Source organism: Pyxicephalus adspersus, chromosome 6 (genome assembly GCF_032062135.1).
Source record: "Pyxicephalus adspersus chromosome 6, UCB_Pads_2.0, whole genome shotgun sequence".
Lineage (NCBI taxonomy): Eukaryota > Metazoa > Chordata > Amphibia > Anura > Pyxicephalidae > Pyxicephalus > Pyxicephalus adspersus.
The window spans coordinates 15002498-15027781 of record NC_092863.1 but is presented as its reverse complement, the minus strand read 5'-3'; the positions used below and the strand labels follow the sequence as shown (position 1 = coordinate 15027781).

The following is a 25284-nucleotide window of genomic DNA, read 5'->3' as shown; positions in this document are numbered from 1 at the left end:
TCCACGGACGATGGACGACAGCCGATCCTAATGAAAGGGAAGGGGAGAGCGCGCAGCAGGGTGCCGCTCCGTCGCTCCCCCCCTCCCCTCCCCTCTCCATAGAGCATGAACGGTGCTGTATGTACAGCATCGTTCATGCATCGTGCACTCCCTTGTCGTTGGAAAGGATCGTGAAAGATCCTTTCCAACGACAAAAATTGGAAGTGTGTACGCAGCTTTAGCACGACTTTACAGAGTATGCAGGACAAACCTGTCTTATCTAGTGTCTGGTGCTCTCTGTGCTACTGATGTGTCATCTCAAGATCTGCAGGTAACTTTTGCAACAGTTGGTATCTCACAAAGAGATTGCGCCAAATAAAAAAAAAATGCATGAGAGAAAATGCACTAAAAGAAGCCAAAGACAAGCTGAGCAACACTGCATTGGAACATATAGGCAAAGGTCTGCATAAACAACGAGCTGTAAACAAAAGAATCAGAGTTGCTTTTTTACATATTTGGCACAAACTGAAGACAAGATTTCAGTTTTGGTGAAGGTTTGGTGTGGTATACATATGGAAACGAGTTTCTGCACACCACTGTTGTAATGGCTGGTTAGAAAATAGGGCTGTCATTAGAAAAACAAAAAACAAAACAGCAGCCTCCCAGATTTTCTATCACCATCAAATGCCAGGCTGCCTTAACAAGCAACAAGGCAAAGCTCCAACGCCATCATAACAGCCAAAGAGAAAAAAATCTCAAGTGTTTCTGTCTGCTTGTGGATAATAAAGATGACTCATTATCGGTCTGCTAAGCGTGGCTCTACTTTTTTTACTTTGTTAACCCTGGCAAGGGGGCTGCTTACTGGAACAGTGAAGTGACTTGTAAATATTGCAGCCCCCATCTGTGACTTTTCCAATGGCACGGATGACGACATCACCATGCTGTCCCACAAGAACTTGGAGTTTGAAATGTGAATGCACTCTTAGCAAACTGGACCAGGGAAGAGTCATTTTTTTTTCTTTCTATTTTGCGGGCAAACTTTTTGAGAGCAACACAACTAGCATTTTCAAAATGTGATCAACAAAAATGGCCTACATATTTCTTTAATTTGCATTAAAACTAATGAATTTAGTTACAAATCACACACACCTCAGAACAAATATCATTTTGATATTGCAAATTTTTATTTATTAAAAAACAATAACTTCATATATTCTGCAGCTGACGCACATGATGTTTCACAGTTCAGAGACACGTTATTCACAAATATAGGTCAACATGTCTTTTGATGAGATGAAGTATCTTCATAGTCCATGGTACAAATTACCCATAGGTAGAATATTAACAAGTTACATTATAAAGGATGGATAGATTCCACTAGAAGGACCTAAAATGCAGGTAAGAAGACATGGGCCTTTTTTGTTGTAAACATTCAGTATCAAAGTGGACATGTGGCAAACTTAAAACTCAGCAAGATTCCTATGTAAAGTCAATTATCAGCAGAGGAAGTGATAAGGTAATGTTCCCGAAAACCTACGGGTTCATCTCCCCTAATGGCTCTCTAAGTGCATAGGCCTGGAGAGTACACATAGCCTGCCAAGACAGGAGTTGGACATCATGGACACGGTCATGTCCTGAATGGTACACAGCTCTGAAAGTTGATCAGTTCTAATGGGGTGTAGTCATAAAGTACATATAGTCATAAAGACACAGCACTCAAGGACTGGAGCTAAACAGCACCATCAAAGTCCAGTCCTGAGCGGTATATAACCCACAAGGACTGGAACTGGACAGTTCTAACAAAATATAGTCCTGAATGGTAAACAGCTCTCAAAGACTGGAATTGGAGAGCACCAATACTGTCTAGGCCTGAGTGGTACACAGACTTTAAGGACGAGAGTTGGATTTTTAAAACAGATGCAAGTTAACTAGTACCCAACTTATGAAAAAACCTGCTTAGCTTTATTTTTGATCCCAACATTCATTTATGACTCCTAGATGCACTAGTTCCTAAGGCTGCTGTTATCCCCAGAATTCTCAATGACCCCGACCCCTCTGAAAACTACATTCACAGGAGAATGGAATGAACAGGACGTCATTATATAAACACAGCAGTCATAGTTGGTAGCACTGTGAAAGTCCTGATAAATGAGACTGCAAAAGATTATATAACAAAGTAAAGGCCACTGTATAGTAAAGAAAAATGTTCATTCCCGAGCCTGTGCAGGCAAAGTATTTTTAATGCAGCCTCCTACGGACTTCTTTTAGTTTCTCACAGAGCCTCATCAGTACCGCAATACACATTTGATAGAACGATCGTTTTGTTAGTTTTAGAAGAATCATACCTTACAGAAATCGACTGTACTTAATGGCCAGTTCAATTATTAAAAGGCTTTCAAAGGAACAATCAGTCCAGGAGGGAAAATTCAAAATCAACCCAGCTGCTTTTTTTTTTCTTTCAAAATCAAATTTGAGATCAATTATATAGAGTTATGATTGCAACCAACAGATTTAACAAGAATAGGTCGACAAATATATATTTTAACACATTTACTGGCAAGATTGTCTTTAAAGGCAACCTTTCACGATCTGACATATGCAAGACTGTACATTCTTAAAGTCGAACTACAGGGAAACATCCAAATGTACTAAAACAATACCATTCTGTGTCCATTAGTCTCAAAATAAACATGAAAAACCTCAATTTGACTTCGACATAGGAAGACCTGAGCGATAAAGAGCAGCATCTCTCTGCTAGGTTACCTGTCCAGTTATCAGACCGGGGGTAAGGAGACAACACTACTGCATTATACATTGTTTTCTATAAGTGGACTTTATATGATATGTAAATTTAAGGACTGAATGGACAGAAGTGTATTTAATTAGTACAATTGGATGTTTTCCTGTACTTCAGCTTTAAGAATGTACAGTCTTGCAAATGTCAGATCATGATAGGTTGCCTTTAAAGATCTTGCCAGTAAATGTGTAAAATATCGGAGTGTCAGCAATAGTCTTTTTCTACAAAGAAACTAGTATTTAAGAGCCAGGGATCCTTTAAAAAAAAAAAGTCTATTTGGCAGGCTGCTCCATATTATTGTCATCAGTAGCAGTTATGAAAAGGCCACCGTGCCAATAAAAATATACGGCTGAAATTAACTGGCTCCACCTCTCGTTCAACCCATCACAGGCGTCATAAAAAAATACGAGCTCATTTATTAATATTCGGCCGCTCTCTCTTACTCTAAATCTTCCTTGTCCTTGGTCTTTTTCCACTGCTGGCACCGGCAGCCAGACTGGTCCCCGGCAGCGCTGTGCCAATCCTGGGTATTAATGAGAAACGGGCTCAGATAGGGGAAGGGGGGGTTAGTTGGCACCAGATGGAAAGCTCTACACAGCTGCTCGTCTCCTCTTTCATGTGTGGTGGGAGAAGTCTGTGGAGGGCCTGGTGCTCCAACTTTGAAGCCGCCGTTATGCAAATGGTGCAAATTCACAGCCAGATAGAGGCTCATGTGCTCGGATTTCTGTATTGTAATATTCATCAGATCTTTTATTAAAAGGCCTATAAAAACTTCAGGAAAAAAACTAGTTCAGGGTTATTTCTGAACTTAAATAGTTAAAGTTTAACTCCACTAAAGGAAACCTGTCACACCTAAACTGCCATTGCTGACTATCTTGGTTGTTATGCACATCAATTTCACTGGCTGCATACAAAAAAGATCAGCATACAAGCATTAAAAAAAAAAAGTTTTTTTACATGGCAGGTTAGCTTCAAAGTGAAATTGTGCTCTGCATATGCAGGGCTAGGAAACATATACATTAAAATTAGCCTCTGCAGCATCATCAATAGCTCCCCTTCGCTCCATTTACTGCCAGGAGTTCAGGGAAACCTTTAGTAAAGCTTAGGATTACCCCCTCCCATGTGTGACAGCAATTGTAAAGTCACCACACATCTGAGCTGTCATGCAAAAGAGAAGTTACATGATCGGGGGTATTTCTCTTTACTCCTGGCAGCAAACAGTTGGAGAGCAGAAGCTCTCTGGAAAACAAGTATATGTAGTGGGAGAGTTGGGAATTAAATGAACCTGTTGCTCTGCATAGAAAGAACAGGTTGATTTTAAAACTAAAGTTTGATCTGCCTATGTTTGCTTTTTCTTCATTTCTCTTTGCCCATCAATAACACTGAAATGAAAGTTCTCATTACACACCTTTTTAGACCTAGTAAAGCTGAATATTTTTATAATGCAAGCCAATTATGGTTAGTGAGGAGGAGCAGTCAGAGTGCTGTTCATAGTTTCCTGAAAACATCCCATCATCATGGCTCAGCACTCCTCTCTGGAGCCCTGAGCAAGCAGTGGGCCGCCTCTCACAAAGAGCTAAGCAAATGTCAAAATGCCTTGAGAGATTGACGTCAGTCTAGAGGAGAGTTTTTTCCTGCGTGCAATGTTGAGCCTCCATGATTGAAAGAACCGGAATCCAATTAATGAAAGGAGTGGGCCAATAAGCTTGGGGAGGAATGAGCTTAGATAAAACCTTGCTGCAACTTCTAATGTACTCACGGTATGCAGTGTGATGAAAGCAAGCAATTCCAGTACAGGAGAGGAGCAACTGTGTAAGACTGAAGTACAGAAACAATGCCCATATGAAAATAAAAGCAGTGCACGGTCGGTGGGATTATTTTAAAAATGACTCAATTTCAAAATGAAAATGACAAACATATTAAAAAAGGAAAACAAACTGTGCAGCCACACTCAATCATGTTTTTATTGCTGTCACAGCTGGGCAACCAGAAAAAAAACCAATAAATTACCAGACGCTTCCCTTATTCTGTTTATTGTAAATTGTTAGTGTGATGTTTTTCAGGGCATTAGGCCATGGCCTGCATAGTCTATACCATGGCAAGTAAAAGGCAACATGTGGTAACCGATAAGATTTAGTGAGTTAACAGTTCTGTAGTTCAAAACACTATATTCCTTCTCCATTACACCGGAGCTTTTTTTTTAAATTATACGAAAATGAGGGCAGTGAGACATACTCCATCTTGTCTTCATTTAATACACCCACACTACTCCAATAAAATTGCATCCCTTTTATCATCAATAAAATATAAGTCAATGTTACATGTTTCTAGTAAAAAAAAAAAATAAAAAAAAAATGCAACATAATTAGCTGAACGAGTTGAATGAGGTCTGAATACGTCATCTGACATCTCCCGGTAAAGGATATCAGTGGGATGGCTTTTTGGATCCTTTGCCAAATTTGGCATCCAGTCCTAGACCTGCAGGAAAACAGAACGCAATGCAGTGAGTGTGACAGGAAGAGAGTGGGCATAACAAGTGAGCTATATAGTCATATACTATGAGTACATCACTATGGCTCATTGTCACAGGGTGACTGCCAAGTCCAACTGGCAACAAAATACTAAAACCCCCCCATTCCGATCACTTAGCAACAAGGCAATGATGTAAGCACATGGTCATTCTTCTATCTATAACGGTAAAGGGCAATTCCATTTGTTAGTATGTTTTTTAAAAATGCAGCAGAATCAGTCAACAGTTACTAACCTATAGGTACCTTATGTCCTAGGGGCATTATGCAAATGGCTGAACATCTATACAGTATTCAATTGCTCTTTTAGGGCTGCAGAGCACTGAATGCACAAGAAGTTTATTTACAACTGGTGGGAAGAGCTAAATAAAAGAGGGGTGTGCATTCTTCATTGAAACTTTAGTGCCTTGATTAAGTCTTCCTTATTTGTCCTCTGTATATGAAGACCTGTTACTGTTGCTCTCTCCCTGTACAAGGTGACTGGTCTTGTACCCGCCCCTTTCTCTAGTTTTCTGCAGGCAGCCTTGAAATGGGTGGTTGTGCTGGGACTTCCCACAGCTCAGTAAGAACACAGACAGCAACAAAAACCAAAAAGGTTTTTGCTTGCTGTGGATATACAGATAAAGTGTTGCAAACAGAGTATTATTTGCATTGTGGTTTGGGCCTGTGAGCAAAGCTTTCTATGCACAAAGCAAAAGCAGACTTATGAGGTTTTTAAAAGATGGTTGGCTTCCCTGGATTTATTCATTTAGTCACACAATAACATAAAGGAATTGCCCGCACCCAAAGAAGGTCAAGGAAGTCCTCATTTCAGTTCCCATTCTGATAAGGGAGCATACAGGTAAGAGGCCTAATGAAAGGTGATTGTAACAAAATGAGTAAAGATAAATGTGCAACATTCTCACCTAAAAACACCAGGAAGGTCCCGACCCACTGCAAGTTTGTGATGGGGTTGGAGAACAGCAGTACCGATGCCAAGATGGTGAAGAACTTTCGGGTGGTTGTGATGATAGAACAAGTCAGGGGCCCAAAGTACACAACGGTCATAAATATGAAGGTCTGAAATGGGACAGAAAAGGTACCTTTGAGATTACCCAGGATGCACAATACTATTTCACACAAAGTTTATCAAGATATAAAAACTGATACCCAGAACCTTTCACTGGTCCTGGATATTTTATATATTTTATAGTAAAGCTAAACAAAACCTATTGAGAACAAGAACATAAATGCAATCATAATTTTTAATTCCTAAAAACTTGCTATCACCCCATTTACCTGGCCGAGGGCACTGGTCAGACTGAAGAGAAGAATGTTATAGATGATAAAGGGGTAGCGCTCTGTGAAGCTCAGGAATTCCCAAATTTCTCCAGTAAACAGAATACCTGCACAAGGTAAAAAAAAAAACATTAAGATAGACAATAATATATGTAAAGCCAAATCTTTATAGCACAAATTCAAACTGAAAGAAATGGCTAACATCACTGGATCAGGAGTTCATGTAGAGCCATCAATAAGAGTAGGAAATAAATGGTTGTTTACATGTTTTAGAAGGACTGTAAACATCAAATAAATGTATCTACCGGTACTGCCTTTCAGTCCAACCTGTTTACCTGTAAGCCTACAAGGAGACAGACCTTGCAATAAAAAGAAAAGACCCTCCCAGTGCAGTGCATACATGAACAGGAAAGAGGTGTCTAGCGGAAAGAAGCAAAATTGAGACCCAGAGATTAGCTAAGGTAAATGTTGTACACAAAGCTGCTTAGGTGAGCAACAAGGTTAGCTGTCCTTAACGTTACATTTTCCAATCTCGGCATAATTGACAGATAAGACAAACTATTTAAATTGTGAGTGCTTGTCTCATTTATTTCTCCCATTTCAGTCAATAAAGACCAATATGAGCTGTTCTGCTTGAAGCAGGTCGAAATCCAGGCGAAATGGCAATAAATTCGGAATTATCCAAAAGCCTGTTAACAGAGACCCCAAGGCAGGGGTAAAATGATATATATATATATATATATATATATATATATTTCTCATTGGATATGTATGAAATATCAGACTTGATTTTAAGCCCTCGTCCTTTAAGATCTGAAAAACAATCCAATAGAATATTCAATGCGATGTGTCAGATTTTAAACAAAAAAAATAAATAAATAATACAAAAGCCTTTGTTGTGTGTACGCTCCACTACAGACTTGTAAACTGTGTCTCCCCGAAGCTGCACCGAGGTTTTCTCCTTTTGTTTGGTATGCACTTCATGAACTGAGGTCTAAATATAGATAGTGAGTGTGAGAGCGCCACCTCGTGGCATGTGTTTGGTACAAAGCATAAAAGGCTCACCTTGACTATTCACTTACAGATTGTATATAAAACAGCCCACCACTGTGACAAATTACATTTCACAGACATCAGGCAAACCAGCCATGACATATGTGAATTATGAAGAGAGATCTACAATTCATTAATTATATAAGATGAGAAACAAATTGGTGCTGTTGGTAGCTACTGTACAGAAGGGAGAAAAACCTTAAAGAATTGAATTATTTGTACAAATATTGCATTACTTGCATATTGTATAATAATATAAGACAAATGAATAAACTTCAGGCCTTGTTTAATAAACTATCTGAAATATATCAAGTGGTAACTGTAATATTATTATACAGCTATCTAATGGCATCCCTTAAGGTGCAACCGCGTATATGTTTTCATAAGAGATGCTGTGTATGACAGTCATAGCAGAAATTGGAGATTCATCAGATCAGGCAATATATTTCTAATCATTCTTCTTGATCATTTTTGTATTGTCAGAAGTAAAGTCCGATGCGCTTTACTAAACCTGTGGAACATCATCATCAAGGTATTGCAATGAGCTGCCTTTGTTGTAATGCATTAACCCTTATGCTGATGGACCGTTAACAACCCCTCTTTTATTTTGGGAAACAATCACTATCAGGTAATACTTGTAATCAGCTGTACTCTAGTCTCTGTTCCAAAGCCAGTCAGCAATAGCAGCCTCTAATTCAAGCAGTGTTGGCCTTCCTTACTAGGGGTTTGTGCTTTTGCTTAAAAAAAAGATCCTTTCTCAATAAATCTTGCTTTAATAAATGCAATATAGCAGCTACATTTATTTTTGTACTAGCCTACTGCAAAATTCTGCATATCAGCATTGAAAGTGCAGCCCTGAATCTATCACATGCAGCTTGTTGATCACAGGAGACATCTATGCGTTGAGCGGCTGCTCCCCCAGAACCCACTTACAATCTGAGCAAAGCTGTATTGTTGTGACTGCAGGGCAGAAATGATCAGAGCCTGGCTACAGTATGTGGCAGGAAGTCTGAATTGGTTTATTAGGACATCAGATATTTTTGGGAGGTAAAATGGTCTACACATGTATATTTCAGCTGTAATTGGCCTTTTGCCTTCATTCCAATACTTGCATTGGCAAGCTTTTTTTATTTGCATTCAATTTGTGTACATCAATAAAGTATCTGCATTAAATGCCTTTATTTTGTAATATTAATGCACTGACATCAGCAAATTTGTTGGCTCTAGTTGTTGCAGAGCTGGGGAACAATCCAAGCTATTTCTAATAATGCAGAGAACAGTGCAGATGCCATCACTATGCTGTGAGTGTGGGGCACCCTAGTAGCACCCTTCCCAGAGTGTATTCACATATGTTCTGGAATTAAAAGGGTGCCGAGTGTTATTTTGACCTGGAAGTGTCATAACAATCGCTGTGACATTCACTGTTCCCCATAGAAAGGAACCAGAGACAAGGCAGCAGAGAGGTGCGAGTATAACAGCGGAGACCTCCCGCTTCTTGAATATCCAGTCACAGCTCTAGGCCGGCAGGTAACACTTTCACTCTTATTCACTCTCTCTCACTAAAGAGAATCCTATATTAGGCAAGTGTAAATACCAGAAATGTGCCTGTAGCAGCCCTCAGTCCCCTGCTCCTATGACTTGCATGCCAAATACTCAGGGGATGTCTTAGATATACTAAACCTATGTGAACTCCCCCTATCGTACCTGCAGCACTTTATATTTTTCAAAACTCAGTGACAGCATCTAATCTGAATCAGTTGAAACAGCTAAAGTCAGCTTTGGCTCACTACGATATACATGCACAGAGCAGGGCCGATGTGCAAAATGAGTGCCTTTTTTTCATTACTATAATAAAATCTCTATTCCACTAAAATTGATGACCTTTTTGCCCATTTGTTGTATACTTTGCTTTTACAGCACGAGAAACTTTACATTATTTTTTGCAAATATTCATGTCATACATCTTATCAGTTTCTTGAAACTTTTATTCTGTTTGATCAAAATCCTGGATATCCATGACAATGTCTGGTAAAATCATCAGTTGACGGAGGTGTTTTGCATACTTTGGCATTTCCATTTCCTGCTCTGACATCCAAGTACACAATTTCCCCAATTACACAAGGACAGACAGTGCTGCTAAAACAGCCCCCCTCCAGTTACATCATGGTGGTTGAGTACTTAGAAGGGAGAAGCTGAAGGACACCAAGCATTTTATTTCTTTTCAGCTTTATAAACAGATCTGTTATGTCAACGCTTTCATTATTTCTATGGGCTTTTAAAATAAAGCCAAATTTCAGGCAGATGTAAAACAACACAAATAAAAGTAGCCTTGATCATTATTACATTACTAAATGTACTTTTTTCTATATAGCAAGCATTTGGTAGCAGCCTATTGCAGTACTTTCCTCAGACATTACTTTTAGTTGGGTGGGAAGAAGCTGTAGGTTGGTGGTGGCCTCTGTATTGTAACCCAACTTTTCTGGAAGCACCCAAAAACAGCCGGTGGTCACTGAAGTGCTGAGTGGTGGGATAAAAGGGGTTGGAGAGAACACTGCTGTAGCAAGAAACACAAGGAGCCGATCAGTTATCCCCAGTACCTAGGTTCTAACAAGAGGTATCTTGATAGTAAGAGAGAGCAGAGTGAGATATGAGCTCAGTTTCTCTTTTTTACTGCCTGGCCATATGCTGGGGGAAGGACAAAACCTAAAAATCTTACTGTACTATAGCAGGTAAAGATCAATTTTATTTGCTGCCTAACAAGGCTATGCTGTGTGGGAGATCTGTGCAAATCTAAAAAACTAATAGACAGAAATGACTTTGGAGGAATACAGCCGTTATTATATGAGCATTTAGTGGTTGGGGTGACGTTTCACTTCTAACTTTTAATAAAGGATGACTCTATAACATTTTGTTTGCAAAGCATAATGAGAAAAACTCTGTACAGGCCATATCTACTAGGAGTGGGAGGTGTTTGTTTCCATCTCCTCTGAGTCATTCAGCCGTGGGTGTATATAATGGGATCCACTGCTGGTCAGACTTACTTACAGGACAGGCTATGTACATTTATTTTCAGACAGGCATATTTTCTCTCTTTGTAGTCAGCTAAATATGATATATTGGATATGAATATTTCATGTTTACTTGAAGCCTCAAGCTTGCTACCGGCTGGTAGCAAAAGGCAAGTATAAAGTATTTACATGGAATATTCATATTCACAAAAAGATAAATGACAAAGATAAAAGTAGGGTGACGCTCAACTTTGTAAATATGTATTGTGGCATCCTTTAGGAACAAAATACTTTTCATACCTTGGCCAAGTTTAACGTTCGCCATATAGAACATTTAGTCATTCTGTGTTATGTAAAGAAAAAAAAGATAAATATTATTTACCTGCGCCTAGGAAAAAACTTGACCAGAGATTGATATGAAGCATCATTTGGTTGGAGCCCGTCTGAAAATGTGCTCGCATATGGTCCTGGGATACTCCTGTAAGTCCATCCAGGGTCAGAGACAACAGCTGTGAGGGTGGAACAGAAGACCAAGATTTGAGAGATTGTATTTAATTATTTACTGGCAATGAATCAATCCCATTTAACCCCCCTGACAGTGATCCAGAGTGTGGCTCGGGGTGCATTGTGATTTATGATTTGTGTTTCAAACTTAACATACCCGGGAGTTATTCCTAAGAATTATTGGCCTAAAATATTAAAACAACAAATTTCCACGCTAAACAATATACCGCGTTTGACATAAAAATACTGACATAATCAGACCGCCAGGGAGGTTAAAACACATGCACCTGGAAGATTCCCCTGCAGTAAATGATGAATGTCAGATACACTTTTTAATAAATATGGCTCTTTAGGTAAAATAATGGTAATACAAAACATTGGAAAAAAGCAATAGGCCATTTTGTGGAATTTAAATTTCTTACGAAAGTTGTTTTGAATTTGCATTTATCCAATGCAACCCTTACCAGTAATAATTCTCCATAGCCAATGATGTGGTCGGAGGGACCGGAATTCTTGGGTTTGTACATGAACAGAGCTACACCCACTACAATCAGGAGGACACATAGGTACTTGGTCAGGGGGTACTTCTTTCTGAGAATGGTAACACCAAGGAGCATAACTAAGGAAAGAGAACATGCTTTAATTTAAAGTGATAAATGTTTGGAATGGTAATACTTTAAAGAACAGGTAAAAAGGAATCCATGAGTTACTAATACAGGTTGTCTCAATTTACTTCGTTTGAGATCCATAAACCACTGTAGCCAGACTCCAAAGGACACCTCACATGGTCACAATGGAGGCAGAAATTGATGACCTGTCTTTAGAAAATGGCTTTAATACTTTAAATCAGTGACAGGTATACAGATAAAAGACTTCACATTAAATGTCTGGATCTGCATGACTCCAAACCTAATAAATCCAACAAGTCAGAATACCAGCTAGGCAACTCACACTTTCAGAAGTATCTCTGCAAGGGCAGCCTGCTGAACACTGCTGGGTTGAAAAGATATGATCTTCAGAATCCAGCACACTTGTTGGATAACGTCTTCTGCTGCATGTTGTGGTTTCATTATGTGGACCAAATGCCGAGTGGTGATGTGGGGACAACAGAAGAAACCACCAGCAGAGGTGGCCAGAACCCACAATTCTGGAATGCCCAACACAAAGTAATGCTGAACAAGCTTCCCTCTTCAGCCAGGCAGAGTCCATGTCCCTGATTTATTAAAGCTCTCCAAGACTGGAGAGGATACACTTTCATCAGTGAAACTGGGAGATCCAAAAAACCCGGAATAGATCGGGTCCAGGTTTTAATTATTTGCTAACAAATAGCAAATTACTTTAAGAAATCCAATTCAGGATTGCTGGATTGCCCAGGTTCACCGATGAAAGGGTATACTCTCCTGCCTTGGAGACCTTTAATAAATCAGGCCCATTGGGTCTAATATGTTAAAGCTCTCTAAGGCTTAGTCTACACGGACGTTTTCCCCAGCGTTTACCCTGAGCCCATGTTTGAAATTCCCATGCATTCCAATGGGGTAATCTACACCAGGACGCTTCCCTGAAGCACGTTTATGAGCGTTATCTATAACGCTGCTTGCAACATTTAAAAAATGTAAACCCGGGGATGGAAAACACAGGTAAATGCTTCTATTGATTTCAATGGGGTGTTTTCCCACGTTTAAAAGCACTTGAAACGTAAATGCGGGAAAACGCAGCATAGACGTTCCCCAGCGTTTTAAAGGCAAGCTTTTAAACGCTAATAAAAGTGCATAGAAGGGCATATAAACACAGTAGAAACGTTTACATGCTTTTTTAAAAACGTCCCCTGGGTGAAACAGCAAACCTGGAATGGATTTCTTGCTAGCAAATGTTTTGAATCCACGACAGATCCATTCCAGGTTTGCCGGATCACCCAGCTTCACTGATGAAAGTGTATCCTCTCCAGCCTTAGAGTACTTTAATAAATCAGGCTCATTAGGACAAGTAATTGTAAGTTGTCTGCTCTGTAGGAAAACCCTAAATTGTAACAATTAGAATTAAATTAAATTTAAGAAACAGAGGAACCCAATTTTCTCACCTGGAATAGGTTTACATGATTTCCCCAACACCTGTAAAATAAAAAAAACACATATTAATGGAAATACATTACTTTCACTATTGGCAAAAGGGCACCAGTCATTTAGATAAGTTATTCAAGGGAAAGGAAAAATCAAAAGCAAACACCTACAGATTCCTATACATAATCTCTTTTGGTCCATAGAATACTCTAGAAGTCCTAGTTATATAATACAGCCAATCAAAAAGAGGGTGTAGCAGAACCAGGAGACTTATATTACATCATCAGAAACCCCCGGGGTGTCCTACTGTCAACTTTTATTGACAGGTTTGCGTTAAAAAATTTTTACAAGCTATAGAAAAGTAAATGCACACCACTGACAGTATTTATTAAAGTGTTTGTAATGTGGGGATTGCAAATGCAGAACCAAGGGAGAAGATTGTTCTTTTTTTTTTATTTGTTAAAGCGTACATAAACTCACAATTTTCACATTACATATTAGGGTAGACTACCCTTTTATGTAGAGTAAAAATTCTGTGTGTTTTATTTTAAGTGCAACATCCTTAAGTGAAAAAAAAAAAAAAAGTGAGAATGAATGGCAAAGCCTCCCAGGATACCTACGTCAGGCATCCCGAAAGGCTCTTGGGCGCTCCTTCTGTGCATGCCCAAGCATCTCGGGCATGTGCAGGAGGAGCCTTTTTGCGCAAAAACAAACCTTTGCCTTCTGTCTCATGCATGTGCAGTGAGATCGGCAATTTTTTTTTTCACCTTACGTCACCCGAAATTGCGCCTGGGTCGGGTGACGTAGGAAGAAGAGAGGATGGCGGCGTCTAGAGGGCCAGCTCTGGGAAGACGCGGGACCTGATGCAGGACACCCTGGAGGGATCAGACTGCTCTGCGGGATTTAGAGTAAGTGGATTTTTTTTTTTTTGCCGTTTTGGGTTTAAACATTTTATTATTGCCTATAGTGCCCAAACCAAGGATTCTCCTCTGTAAGTTTTTTACCGTTTTGTGCCTACCCATTGGGGATATTTTTATTTCCTGTCTTGTTAATGACACAGTGGAATCTAAACAGGATCACATCCACCGATGAAAACATTAAAAGTTTCAAACTAATTTCAACCTACTAAACAAATGACCATCTACTAAGGGATGCCTTTCTGTTGAGCAGACTTCCTACCACGTTTGGTCCTGATGACCAAACATTAAGCGAAGGGAAATCTCCACAGACATTAATAAAAAACAGCCAGTAAGTCTAGCCCATCCCACTTTATCCAATAATATTTTGATAGAAGTAAACCTTTATTGCCACTAGAATAATATATGCGTGCATGCTCACAATATATAGTAATTTTACTAGATAAATGACTGATTACATCCAATGAACTGTAACTTTAAACTGAACAATTCCAGAGATTGCTAGAGCTTCGAGTAATGATCAGTTAGTGCCTCTCACATGGTAGAGAAAGGCTAGTAAAGAGAATGCTAAAGAGGACAGCGAGAGCTGGATGCCACTAAGCTCTATACATACAGCACAAGCAGGCGCTATGAATCAATGAATAGATATATTGTTTTAAACTATGAACATGCTTATAGTGAAATCATTCTAAAAAAACTGTGCACGGTTGTCCTAACTATATGAGATTAAAAGTGCCATGAGAGTGGATAAAGCTCACCTGCCTTTCCATAACTGAGAGCCAGATGAAAGGGTGGGTGCAATTAATTTAGGGGGAGGAAAGAATGAATGCTTGGAATAATGAGCTGTTGATCTGTTGGAACATCTATTAATATGCAGTCTGTGATGGAGCTGGTTATAAACATCATTTATTAGTTTAATTACTCAGGCTATAGTTTTATTTATGAGTGGCACTATATTTGGTTTTTATGTGCCACGTGTTAGTGCCCCATTAAGCTTTCACATGGACTTAGTGGAGTCAATAACTATGCAGCTTTACAGCTAGCTTAATTTTCCAGAAGAATTATTAGGATGATCATATATTACACAATGGTTCACACACAAAAAATTGCATTAAACTATGTTAGAATACATAAAAACATTAAATCTAAGAGAAATATACTAAAAATCAGGGCAATCCTAATTGATATAAAATTTAAATTTGATAGGGAAGGCCTGATGTTTTTTCTTGGTTGGTATTACAAACAGCAGGAAGCGCTTCTACTGAGCTATGGTTCTTAGGGATCTCTCATGGCTGAATATCTTATGTGCTGATCAATGGATGCGAGGCAGTAATCCAAGTAAAATAACCACCATCTACAAGATATTGATCATTTACTTACTCGTGCACCCAATGACAGGCTAACATGTAAACATCAGGTAGATGTCCTCAGACGAACATCTGTGGTGGGCAAAAACCTAGCATGTGTACAGTGGTCCCCTGTTCATCAATCCACCCTGCCTGTATTTTTCGAAGGACATAAGCACAGCAGGGTACTTCTTCCTCATGCATTGCTTCTTTGTAAAAAAAAAACAGCAATAGTTTATAGCTCACCTGTGTTGGGTAGTTGACATATTGGAGTGCAGAATTACTGGATACCATGGCCCCTAAATAAGACAGTGAACAAGCCGCATAGAGCCAGCTCTGTGTGCGGTCTGGTTTTCCCTTTGTTTCAAAGAATTGGATCACTGGAAAGATACACAGAAGTAAGCTATGGAATAGTAATAACCTCTATATAAGTGAAGTAACACAGAAGGTACAGAATGCTGGAGATATACCGGTAGTAAAGATGTGTCTAAAGCAGCTACAAATAACACTGTATATCCTAGTGAGCTCGCTGTCCCATCTGTATAAACATGATTGCTACTCTTTGCTGCTAATCTCTAGAGATTCTGGAAGCAGAATTAGATTTTTACAAACTGCCCATGCAGCTCTAGTGAATGCCATGTTTAAAAGGATCTCATAGGTGTGTCAAAGGTTTCATGCCAGCCAATCAGCTTGACAAATGTCAAATTCCTGCTCCCCACTGGATTCCTGATCATTACAGGACACCAGTCTAGGTACCAATGGGTAAAGTGGAGAACCAGAAAATTAATACGCCAAAAAATGATGGAATCTAAAGAGAGTCTAGTGAACACTATCTCTTTAATACAGTAAAGATCCTTAGTGCAGGTGGGAGACGTATTAAAGTCAAACTTACAAAGCAAACAAAATGGGAGCAGGCAGGTTCTTTTTGCAATAAGGGCAGGCAGTGTACCTTCTGCAATAAAAGAAACTTACCTGCCTGTAGCAGGCAGCTACACCAGGATTACATAAAGCTGCACAGCCTAAAGTACATTACAGAAAGACCTAAAGCAGGGTAACCATAAAATACAGTATAGTCAGGGGACATTTTCATTTTAGGACAGACATCTTAAAAGCAGGAACTGACTAGCTCAGTGGTCACCAACCTTTTCGGACCCACTGACCACTTAATTTACCGGCTCCAGACCATGCATGTGCGGGGAGCTGGGGGTCACTCAAAGGGGAAGAAACATCCCCCATAGTGATGTCACGATGCCAGAACCCCGCCAAGTGTGTCCAGAGACACAACCCATTCATCTGCCTGAGCCTGTGATTCGTACTGGAGATGTGGTCTGTGGCCATGGCCAGTGCGCACTTCCAGCGGTGTTCTTCTACTGACCCCACCGGGGGCTGCACCGGACAGAGCCACGGACCACCGGTTGGCGACCTCTGGACTAGCTGCCAATGTCTACTCCTAATGAAAGTGCCAGCTGGCTGAACCTGTGACTTCAGTATATTGTGAATTACTGACCTGCAACATTTATACAACCAGCAAAGTCAAAATTTCTATTGCAACCTTCATCTGGGTCTATGACAGAAGCATTCAGTAGTAGTGAAAATACTGAAGTCATTAGATCAGATCAGCCATACGACTAGTGTTTTCTGGCAGCCTCTATACATGTCACAGCATGGACATCCTTCAACACAGCCAAAAGAAGTTCATGCTGACCATATGGTCAATTATCAGAATAATCATCTATATACAATATAAATACAGACAGGATTTTACTTACAGAGTCTGGCAAATACGGCATTAACAATACACTGAACAAAAACCAGAGAAAGTGCAAAGCGGAATTTTTCCTTGTTCTCCCCTTCTCCATACGACCCCCGTGTTCTACAAAACAAAAGCCGAAGAATAAATTGATGAATGTCATAAAGTCATTGCCGAAATTCAAAGAGCATGTAAATCCAAATTAGAGACAACTAATAGTACTTTCCAGAGAGATTCTTGGAATAAAATTCAGATCTGGGAGACCCCTAATAAAATAAATGTATTAGCAAAATGCCCCCCTATATTGATAGTCAGTGTGTCCTTACTATGTTTGTTGAATTCTATGCCTAATGAGGGGGAAAAAGGGGGTTCATATATGAGGCGCTGCCAAGTGGCGTTACACCTCGAACTTTGTAGTCACCATTAGATGGAAGAACAGCTTAAGGGATCCCTGACAACCTCTAGAAAGGCCCTAAGGTTCTACTAAACTGTGGCTGAGAATAGTCGCTCTATACCTACTGAATCTGATTTAATAAAGTTCTTCAAGCCTGGAGAAGATAGACTATCATGGGAGAACCTGGGTGATCCAGCAAACCTGGAATGGATTTTAAAAAAAATCTATTACTTGGCAAAGTTTTCAATCCTGGACCAGATCCATTCCAGGTTTGCTGGATCACTTAGGTTCTCCCATGTTAGTCTATCTTATGCAATCTTGGAAAGCTTTCATAAATAAAGGACTGCTTCTGTTTATATTGCAAATATAACAATGTACATATTTTATTAAATTTACCACACACAGAAAAGAAAGTTAAAAGTATTCTCTTATTATCTACACATGCAAAATTCTCTCCTAATTTAATTTAGTATTAATATGATTCACAGGTCCTTGTCTCTCACCTGTCACATATCTATATATGACACAAGTCAGAAATGTTTTGTAGAAGTTACTTTTCTCTTTGTCTGATATAACATTTTATAAAATATTTAAGCAATATAAGCAGCCCCAATATATATATATATATATATATATATATATATATCAAAATACAAAAAATTTATACTCTGATGGGTTATAAAGCTTGGGGCTATTTTAAAAGCCTAAAGCAATTTTTGGAATTTAGGTGAGTTTCAACCCTTTTATTTACAGGCTGGCCTTTTGTATGGCATAAATAAAATCTATTTAAATTCCCTCCTATGCAGGCTCATTTCACCAGGATCTAAGCAATACAATAATGTGGGCTGGCATTCCTATGGCATCACGTACAATCATACCAGCTGGTCCGGCATTGAATGACATGACACCAAAAAGACCAATCATCACACAGAACCAGCAGAGAGGAAGACTGCAGCCATGTGACTTATATCATCCTCTAATAAGACAATAGTTTCTGCTTTAGCCTGGGGGAAGCGGTAAATATTATTTATTCTATATGTGCCTGAAGTTGTTTTAGCTAGGACAACATTTACGGTAAATGCTAGCCAAATATTAAAGAATTTGGTTCAGGAGGGGAAGTCTTCAGAGTGAGAGAATGTTACTCTTGCCTAGCCTGGTTTAGAACAATATGATTAAAAGGGAAAGCAGGGTTCTCCCCAGGCCCCTTTAGCTGGGTGCACCACCCGGCACTTTTCAGCACCCACCAGGCTGTTTTGGGGGGGTTACTGAAGAGTTGGGTCACAATACAGGGGCTGCCACCCACCTACAATTCCTTCCCACCCGGCTTAAAAAAATTTCTGGGTTGAGCACTGGAAAAGTCAGGCATTAATGTAAGGCGATGTGTGTTTTTATTCATTCATATCTAGTGTAACCCTATTTCTAACAATAAATCATACAAATAATACAAAGCTACTGTAATACCGTGTTTACGTTTTTACATCGGTATCAGTATTAACAAATATCTCAATTACCCAACGCGTTTTGCCCTAGATCAGAATGCTGTTAATCAGTCAAAATAAAAAGAAATCAATAATATTATAATAAAGTATTTATATAGCGCCATCATATTACGCAGTGCTGTACAAAGTCCATAGTTGTATCACTAACTGTCCCTCAAAGGGGCTCACCATCTAATGTCCCTATCATAGTCATATGTCATTTATACTGTCTAGGGTCAATTCTGGGGGGAAGCCAATTAACCGAACTGCATGTTTTTTTGGGATGTGGGAGGAAAACGGAGTACCCGGAGGAATCCCACGCAGACACGGGAGAACCTGCAAACTATAATGTTCTGGCTGGGATTCGAACCTAAGACCCAGCACTGCAAAGGCCAGAGAGCTAACCCCTGAGCCACCATGCTGCTCAATCACTAAACATCTGTGGATGTACGTAAATAAAATAATAATAGAGCTAGCAAATGCTAGCCAAAGCTTTGTGAAGAAGCAGTGTCCCCATGTGGAAGATTTCTCCCCATCCCGGATTGTGTGACAACAAGCACAGACTGCAAGAAGTGTCTAAGGCAAACTTTTTAACAAGCGGGAACTCCTATAATTCCTTTATCCACAGTTTACAGTATATTAGTGAGAAGACAATGCGGGCCAGTGGGAAGAATGTCCCCCTTACAGATCATCGGTGTCACCTAAACTGAGAGGAGGAAATTTGTCATTGCTCAGGGAACTCCCAGCAATATCCCTGCTTGGGAAACACTGCTGTAACTTTTCCCTAATCCATGTATGATGGCAGCCAGTGTGATCCTTGGCAGGCCCAGTGTGTATAAATATAGCCCAGACTGCCATATGATTCTGCCCCCCACATACCCTCATAGGGGTAATTCAATCCACATTGCAAGGCTCAGATGACACTCACATGGTCTCCTGTAGGATCCCATAGTAGAAGTAGCAGACGAACACCCCAAGGAAGCAGACCAGCAGCCTAAGCCCCCGGGGCCCCAGCACTCCTCCGCTCTCCATGTCTCCTCCAGCTGTCACCGGCACCTCCAGCCGCACATCTCTCTCCACCGGGGACCTCATACACTCACAGCGACACGGCACCAAGGAAAGACCCCGGCCAGGGCTGTCCTCAGCACTGCCAGATCTGCACAAATAGGAAGAATGAGGTGATAGCAGGAAAATCAATGATTAGCTTCTACCTGCACTGTACTTACATGACATCACAGCCAGTAAATTATTAGCTGGGATCTTATCAGCCGCCATATTGGTCCTCTTAGAAATGAATGGGGCGCCATGTTACTACACCCATTACTGATCGCTTTTATAAGTCACCTATTGTTTCCTAACATGTAACTCTCCAAGTAACAATCCTAATACCAGTGTCAATTCAAGAAAGGTGCAAAGTCCAATATAGTCTACGGTATGTCTATAGGTGTCATTAAACTGATATAATGCTACTTTTATATCTTTATCAGGCACTGCACAGGCACCTTTATTGTTTGGGTGTCTGGGGTCCTTTCTCACAGCTGTGTGTGTTACAACTGTGACGTCCCCTCATGTGGAGGCTGTTGATTGGCTGTTGTTTACACGTGTAACCTACCCGCAGCCTCTATCGCTCGTCATTGTTTACAGAGCGCCGCGAGTACAGTGGGTTGGGCACAAGAGCGCGCGGTGTCCTGTGTAGCCATGTGTCTCTGTGGCGGCCATTTTTCTGGGGCCGGCAGCTGTGCTTAGAAAAGTGTAATGGCTCTGTTATGTTATATTGTCTGGGAAAACAGAAATAAAGTCACTTATATGAAAAATGTTTTATATATCTCAATAATGCATTTTTGCATTACATGCACATTTCATCATCATTATTATTATACAGTATTTATATAGCGCTGACATATTGTGCAGCGCTGTACAACGTCGATAGTCATGTCATTACTCCATGTTTTATCATTTTAGAGACTCTGCAAGAACAGACAAAAACCTCACCTGGGTACCAGCTTGTAAGTCTATATATTTGAGAATTGAGTGGTGGTGCCACTGGAGGCTATAGGTGCCAGCTTAGCATGGGGTGATCAATATTATTCAGCGTAAAAAAGAAAAAGGTTCACCCATTGTTGGTGGCTTTAAAGCTGAACTATACTCAATGAGTTATCACTAGGTGCACCGATATCTTTGTACTGTTTTCTCCCAGTCTTAGACCATACAGGCTATTTAATGTACAGCGCTGCGTAATATGTTGGCGCTATATAAATCCTGTTTAATTAAAATAATAATAATTTAAATCCTGGGTGTGTGTCCCATGGCCAGCACTATACACTTGCCAACAAGATTGTGAACCCAAGTTCCCCATGACACTACTGGCAGAACCTTCTACAAACCTTGAGAACTTGTTGGTGTTGATATTAAAGAAACAGTACTGGGTAAAAAGGTTCAACTTGAGAATAGGAAAATAAGTCTGACTCTCTACACCAACTTTTCCCAACCCTAACAAGGGCGAACTTCCTAAAATAACTTTCAGGTCTTCAGGGAACCCCGGCTATAATTACTATATCCACAGCACATTGGTGGCTATTGGGAAGAATGTCACTCTTACTGATGGTAACATTTATTGGGGGTCACTTAAACCCGCCCGAGAAATACAAATTGCTCATTGCTGAAAGAAACGGCTAGAAACCTCTGGAGGATCCCTATTGGAGAAACACTATTCTCATGTGAGTCCAGGTAGGGAAGGAGGTGAGGGGCAAGACATTGATTCTCTTCATTTACAGGAATGAGCACCATTCACTCAGGAAAGGGTTTGCCACCTGGCCTGGTCTGCAAAAATGAGATTTTGTTCCCTATGTTATTAATATCTCAGGTCAATAATCTTTCACAAATAATATGGCAGCCCTACTCAGAGAGGGGACCAGCGCTGGATTGGGTAAGTGCAAAGAATACAGCAACAGAGAGGAGGTGAGTATCACAGCAAAGCTAGTCCTAGAGAATGCATTTTATTCCTAACGTGGACCCATCAGATGGTTTCATACCATGATTGTAGAGATCAGTAAGTCAGAGCACAGAATATGTGTTCTCGGTGAAGGTGGAAGCATGGCAGGTGATGATGTTTGTTGTACCAGAATCTTTCATACCATGATTGTAGAGATCAGTAAGTCAGAGCACAGAATATGTGTTCTCGGTGAAGGTGGAAGCATGGCAGGTGGTGATGTTTGTTGTACCAGAATCTTTCATACCATGATTTTACAGATCAGTAAGTCAGAGCACAGTATATGTGTTCTCGGTGTAGGTGAAAGCATGGCAGGTGATGTTTTTTGTCCTTTTTAGTAAATGTAACTCTAAACCAAATGATCCTTTTCCAGAGTTTGGTGTAAACAAATCTAGCTATGGCAGCTCATGAACATCGCATTACTGGAGGTTAGGTGAGTATAGCTCCAGTTTAGGTCTATATGACAGGGTGACAACAAGGACATGGTTGTAAAACATTGTAAAGATTGTTGTCACCTTATATCAGGAAGCACTGTACAAGGACATTAATGGCAGGATCAACTGCTTTCATTCATTTTAAGCTGCATACTTTAAATGACTTTTACAATGACATGCTAAAGTTTATATAAGATTGATGTGATTGGCTTATATACAGCAGTGATTCATACTACCTGACAGGTACATTGGTAATGTAGGAACTTTCTAACGAGCCAGTATTTTCTGTTGGAGTTCATTGGCATTTAAATTTCCTGATATGTGCAGCTCGGCCAGGTAATTTCCTGGAGTGCACATCTGTGCGTGCAGTTAATTATTAATTTTATGCAAATGTACAGCGGGGTAGGACCACACAGGTGTAATTTCACAGACGTGTGGATTGATGTGAGCCGAGTCATACGTCTCAGGAGAGGGAGAGGAGAGAGAGTGAATGAGGTGCAGAGAGGCAAGGAATACACTGATGGGAAGATGAACAAATATAATTAAAGCTATTATTAAATAGGGGGATCTCTTCAAGGAATTCTAGCAGCAAAAGGACGAAGAGATGGCACTGAATAAAAACAGCAAATAATGGAGAGTGCCACAGGAGCTGCTACTTCCTATGCATCAGATACATTTATTTAAAGAGGAACCTCGGCAAGAATTCCAATTTAGTTTTGAATTAAAGGTCATACATGATCAATCCTGTAAAGGTAAAAAGTGTGGGATGACATTTAAGATAGACTTATCCTTTGTCAGAAGGTACCAGAAAGTGCAGCAAAATCAGAAGAGTGATGATAAAATGAAGCATAGAGGGAGATGGTCTCTGGGCATTGAACATTGCACTCCAGTATGTTACATATACCTGACCCCTGCACTTAGTACATTACACATTCTTGACTCCTTCACACAATACTTTATATACACCTGACCCCTGCACTCAGCATGTTATAAATACCTGACCCCTGCACTCAGTATGGTATAAACACCTGACCTTTGCGCAGAGTACATTACATACACCTGACCCCAGCACATAGTACATTAGATATTTCTGACTCTGGTACTCAGTATGATACAATCAACTGACCCCTGCACTCCAGTATGTTACATACACCTAACTCCTGCACTCAGCATGTTAAATACACCGGCCCCCTGCACATAGTACATTAGATATTCGTGAATCATTTATTCAGTATGTTACATGCACCCGACCCCTGCACTCAGCATGTTACATACACCTGACTCCTGCACTCATCATGTTACATACACCTGACTCCTGCACTCATCATGTTACATACACCTGACCCCTGCACATAGTACATTAGATATTCATGACTTCTGCACTTACTACATTACATACATCTGACTCCTGCACTCAGTACATTACATACACCTACCGTTAACGCCTGCACTCAGTACTTTACATACAACTGACGCCTGATTTCAGTACTTTTTTTACAACTGACGCCTGCATTCAGTACTTTAAATATACCTGACCCCTGCACTCAGTAGTATACAATCACCTGACCCCTGCACTTAGTACATTATATACACCTGGCTCCTGCCCCTGTACATTAAACACTCCTAACCCCCGCACTTAGTATGTTACATAAACCGGACCTCTGCACTCAGCACATTACATACTCCTGACCCCATGCACTCAGTACATTACATACTTCTGACCCCTGCACTCAGTACATTACATTGTCCTGACCCCTGCACTCAGTACATTACATACTCCTGACCCCGACACTCAGTACATTACATACTCCTGACCCCTGCACACAGTACATTACATACTCCTGACCCTGGCACTCAGTACATTACATACTCCTGACCCCTGCATTCAGTACATTACATACTCCTGACCCCTGCACTTTGTACATTATGTACTCCTGACCCCTGCACTCAGTATGTTACATAAACCTGACTCCTGCACACAGTACATTACATACTCCTGACCTCTGCACTCAGTCTGTTACATAAACCTGACCCGTGCACTCAGTACATTATATACTCCTGACCCCTATACTCAGTATGTTACATACACCCTGCACTTATTACAGTACAGTTCATCCATGAATACAGAGCTGCATAAGTTTGTGTATTTTCTATCTTTCTGGAGGCATTGGCTATAACATTAATAAACAGCCATAAGACATTTAGCAGTCTTTGGAAGACTACTTCATTGTTTAAGCTTTTTTGCTCGGTGCCAGTTTTCCATGTGTGTGCTCTTCTACGTTCAAACATAGGTTAGAACTTCTTTTCTATCCTATAAGATCAAACTGCATATATAGAGTCCACCTTGGCAAGTTTTGTAAGTTTACAAGACCAAGTTTAAACACAAAAGAGCCACGGTCAGATAATTACGTGATGCACATGCAGATTTCCAAAAAGCCAGGGAATATTTTACTGTACTGGATCACCTACCTGTCAGCTGAGACATCTTCACAAGCAGATGGATCTGGGACCACTAACACTTTATCTTTCACATTCATCCCTTGTAGAGTTTATTCACTGCTCTAGACAGGCAGTCCGGAACCTCTGTCTGCGAAAAAAAAACATAATTTGCGAAACATAATTATAGGGATTGCATAGCCTGACATTAACTGCTCTGATGCCAGCAAAATGCAAGACTTACTGTAATATATAACATGATGGAATACTGTATATTACATGCTGGAAAAATGGTGAGCTGTGCTGGACGAAGGTATTTGGGTAGCGTTGATAAAC

The 25284-nt window shown here is 40.1% G+C and overlaps 1 protein-coding gene across 1 annotated transcript; it reads right to left on the bottom strand.

The window, feature by feature from the left end:
• Positions 1-1141: 1141 nt before the first annotated feature.
• Positions 1142-25064, bottom strand: SLC35B1 (solute carrier family 35 member B1). Its single transcript, XM_072414734.1, has 10 exons — positions 24982-25064; positions 20018-20245; positions 17237-17340; positions 15714-15847; positions 13225-13255; positions 11612-11766; positions 11026-11152; positions 6583-6689; positions 6210-6363; positions 1142-5254 (listed from the first exon to the last, which is right to left on the bottom strand). The coding sequence occupies exons 1-10, from the start codon at positions 25047-25049 to the stop codon at positions 5202-5204; spliced, it is 1161 nt and encodes a 386-aa protein (XP_072270835.1). The 5' UTR covers positions 25050-25064; the 3' UTR covers positions 1142-5201.
• Positions 25065-25284: the final 220 nt, after the last annotated feature.

Coding starts and splice junctions, on each gene's coding strand:
- SLC35B1 (XM_072414734.1), bottom strand. CDS start 25,049: ATGAATGTGAAAGATAAAGTGTTAGTGGTCCCAGATCCATCTGCTTGT. Junction 20,246..24,981: donor GAAGATGTCTCAGCTGACAG/GTAGGTGATCCA, acceptor CTATTTGTGCAG/ATCTGGCAGTGCTGAGGACA. Junction 6,364..6,582: donor TGACCAGTGCCCTCGGCCAG/GTAAATGGGGTG, acceptor GTCCCATTTCAG/ACCTTCATATTTATGACCGT.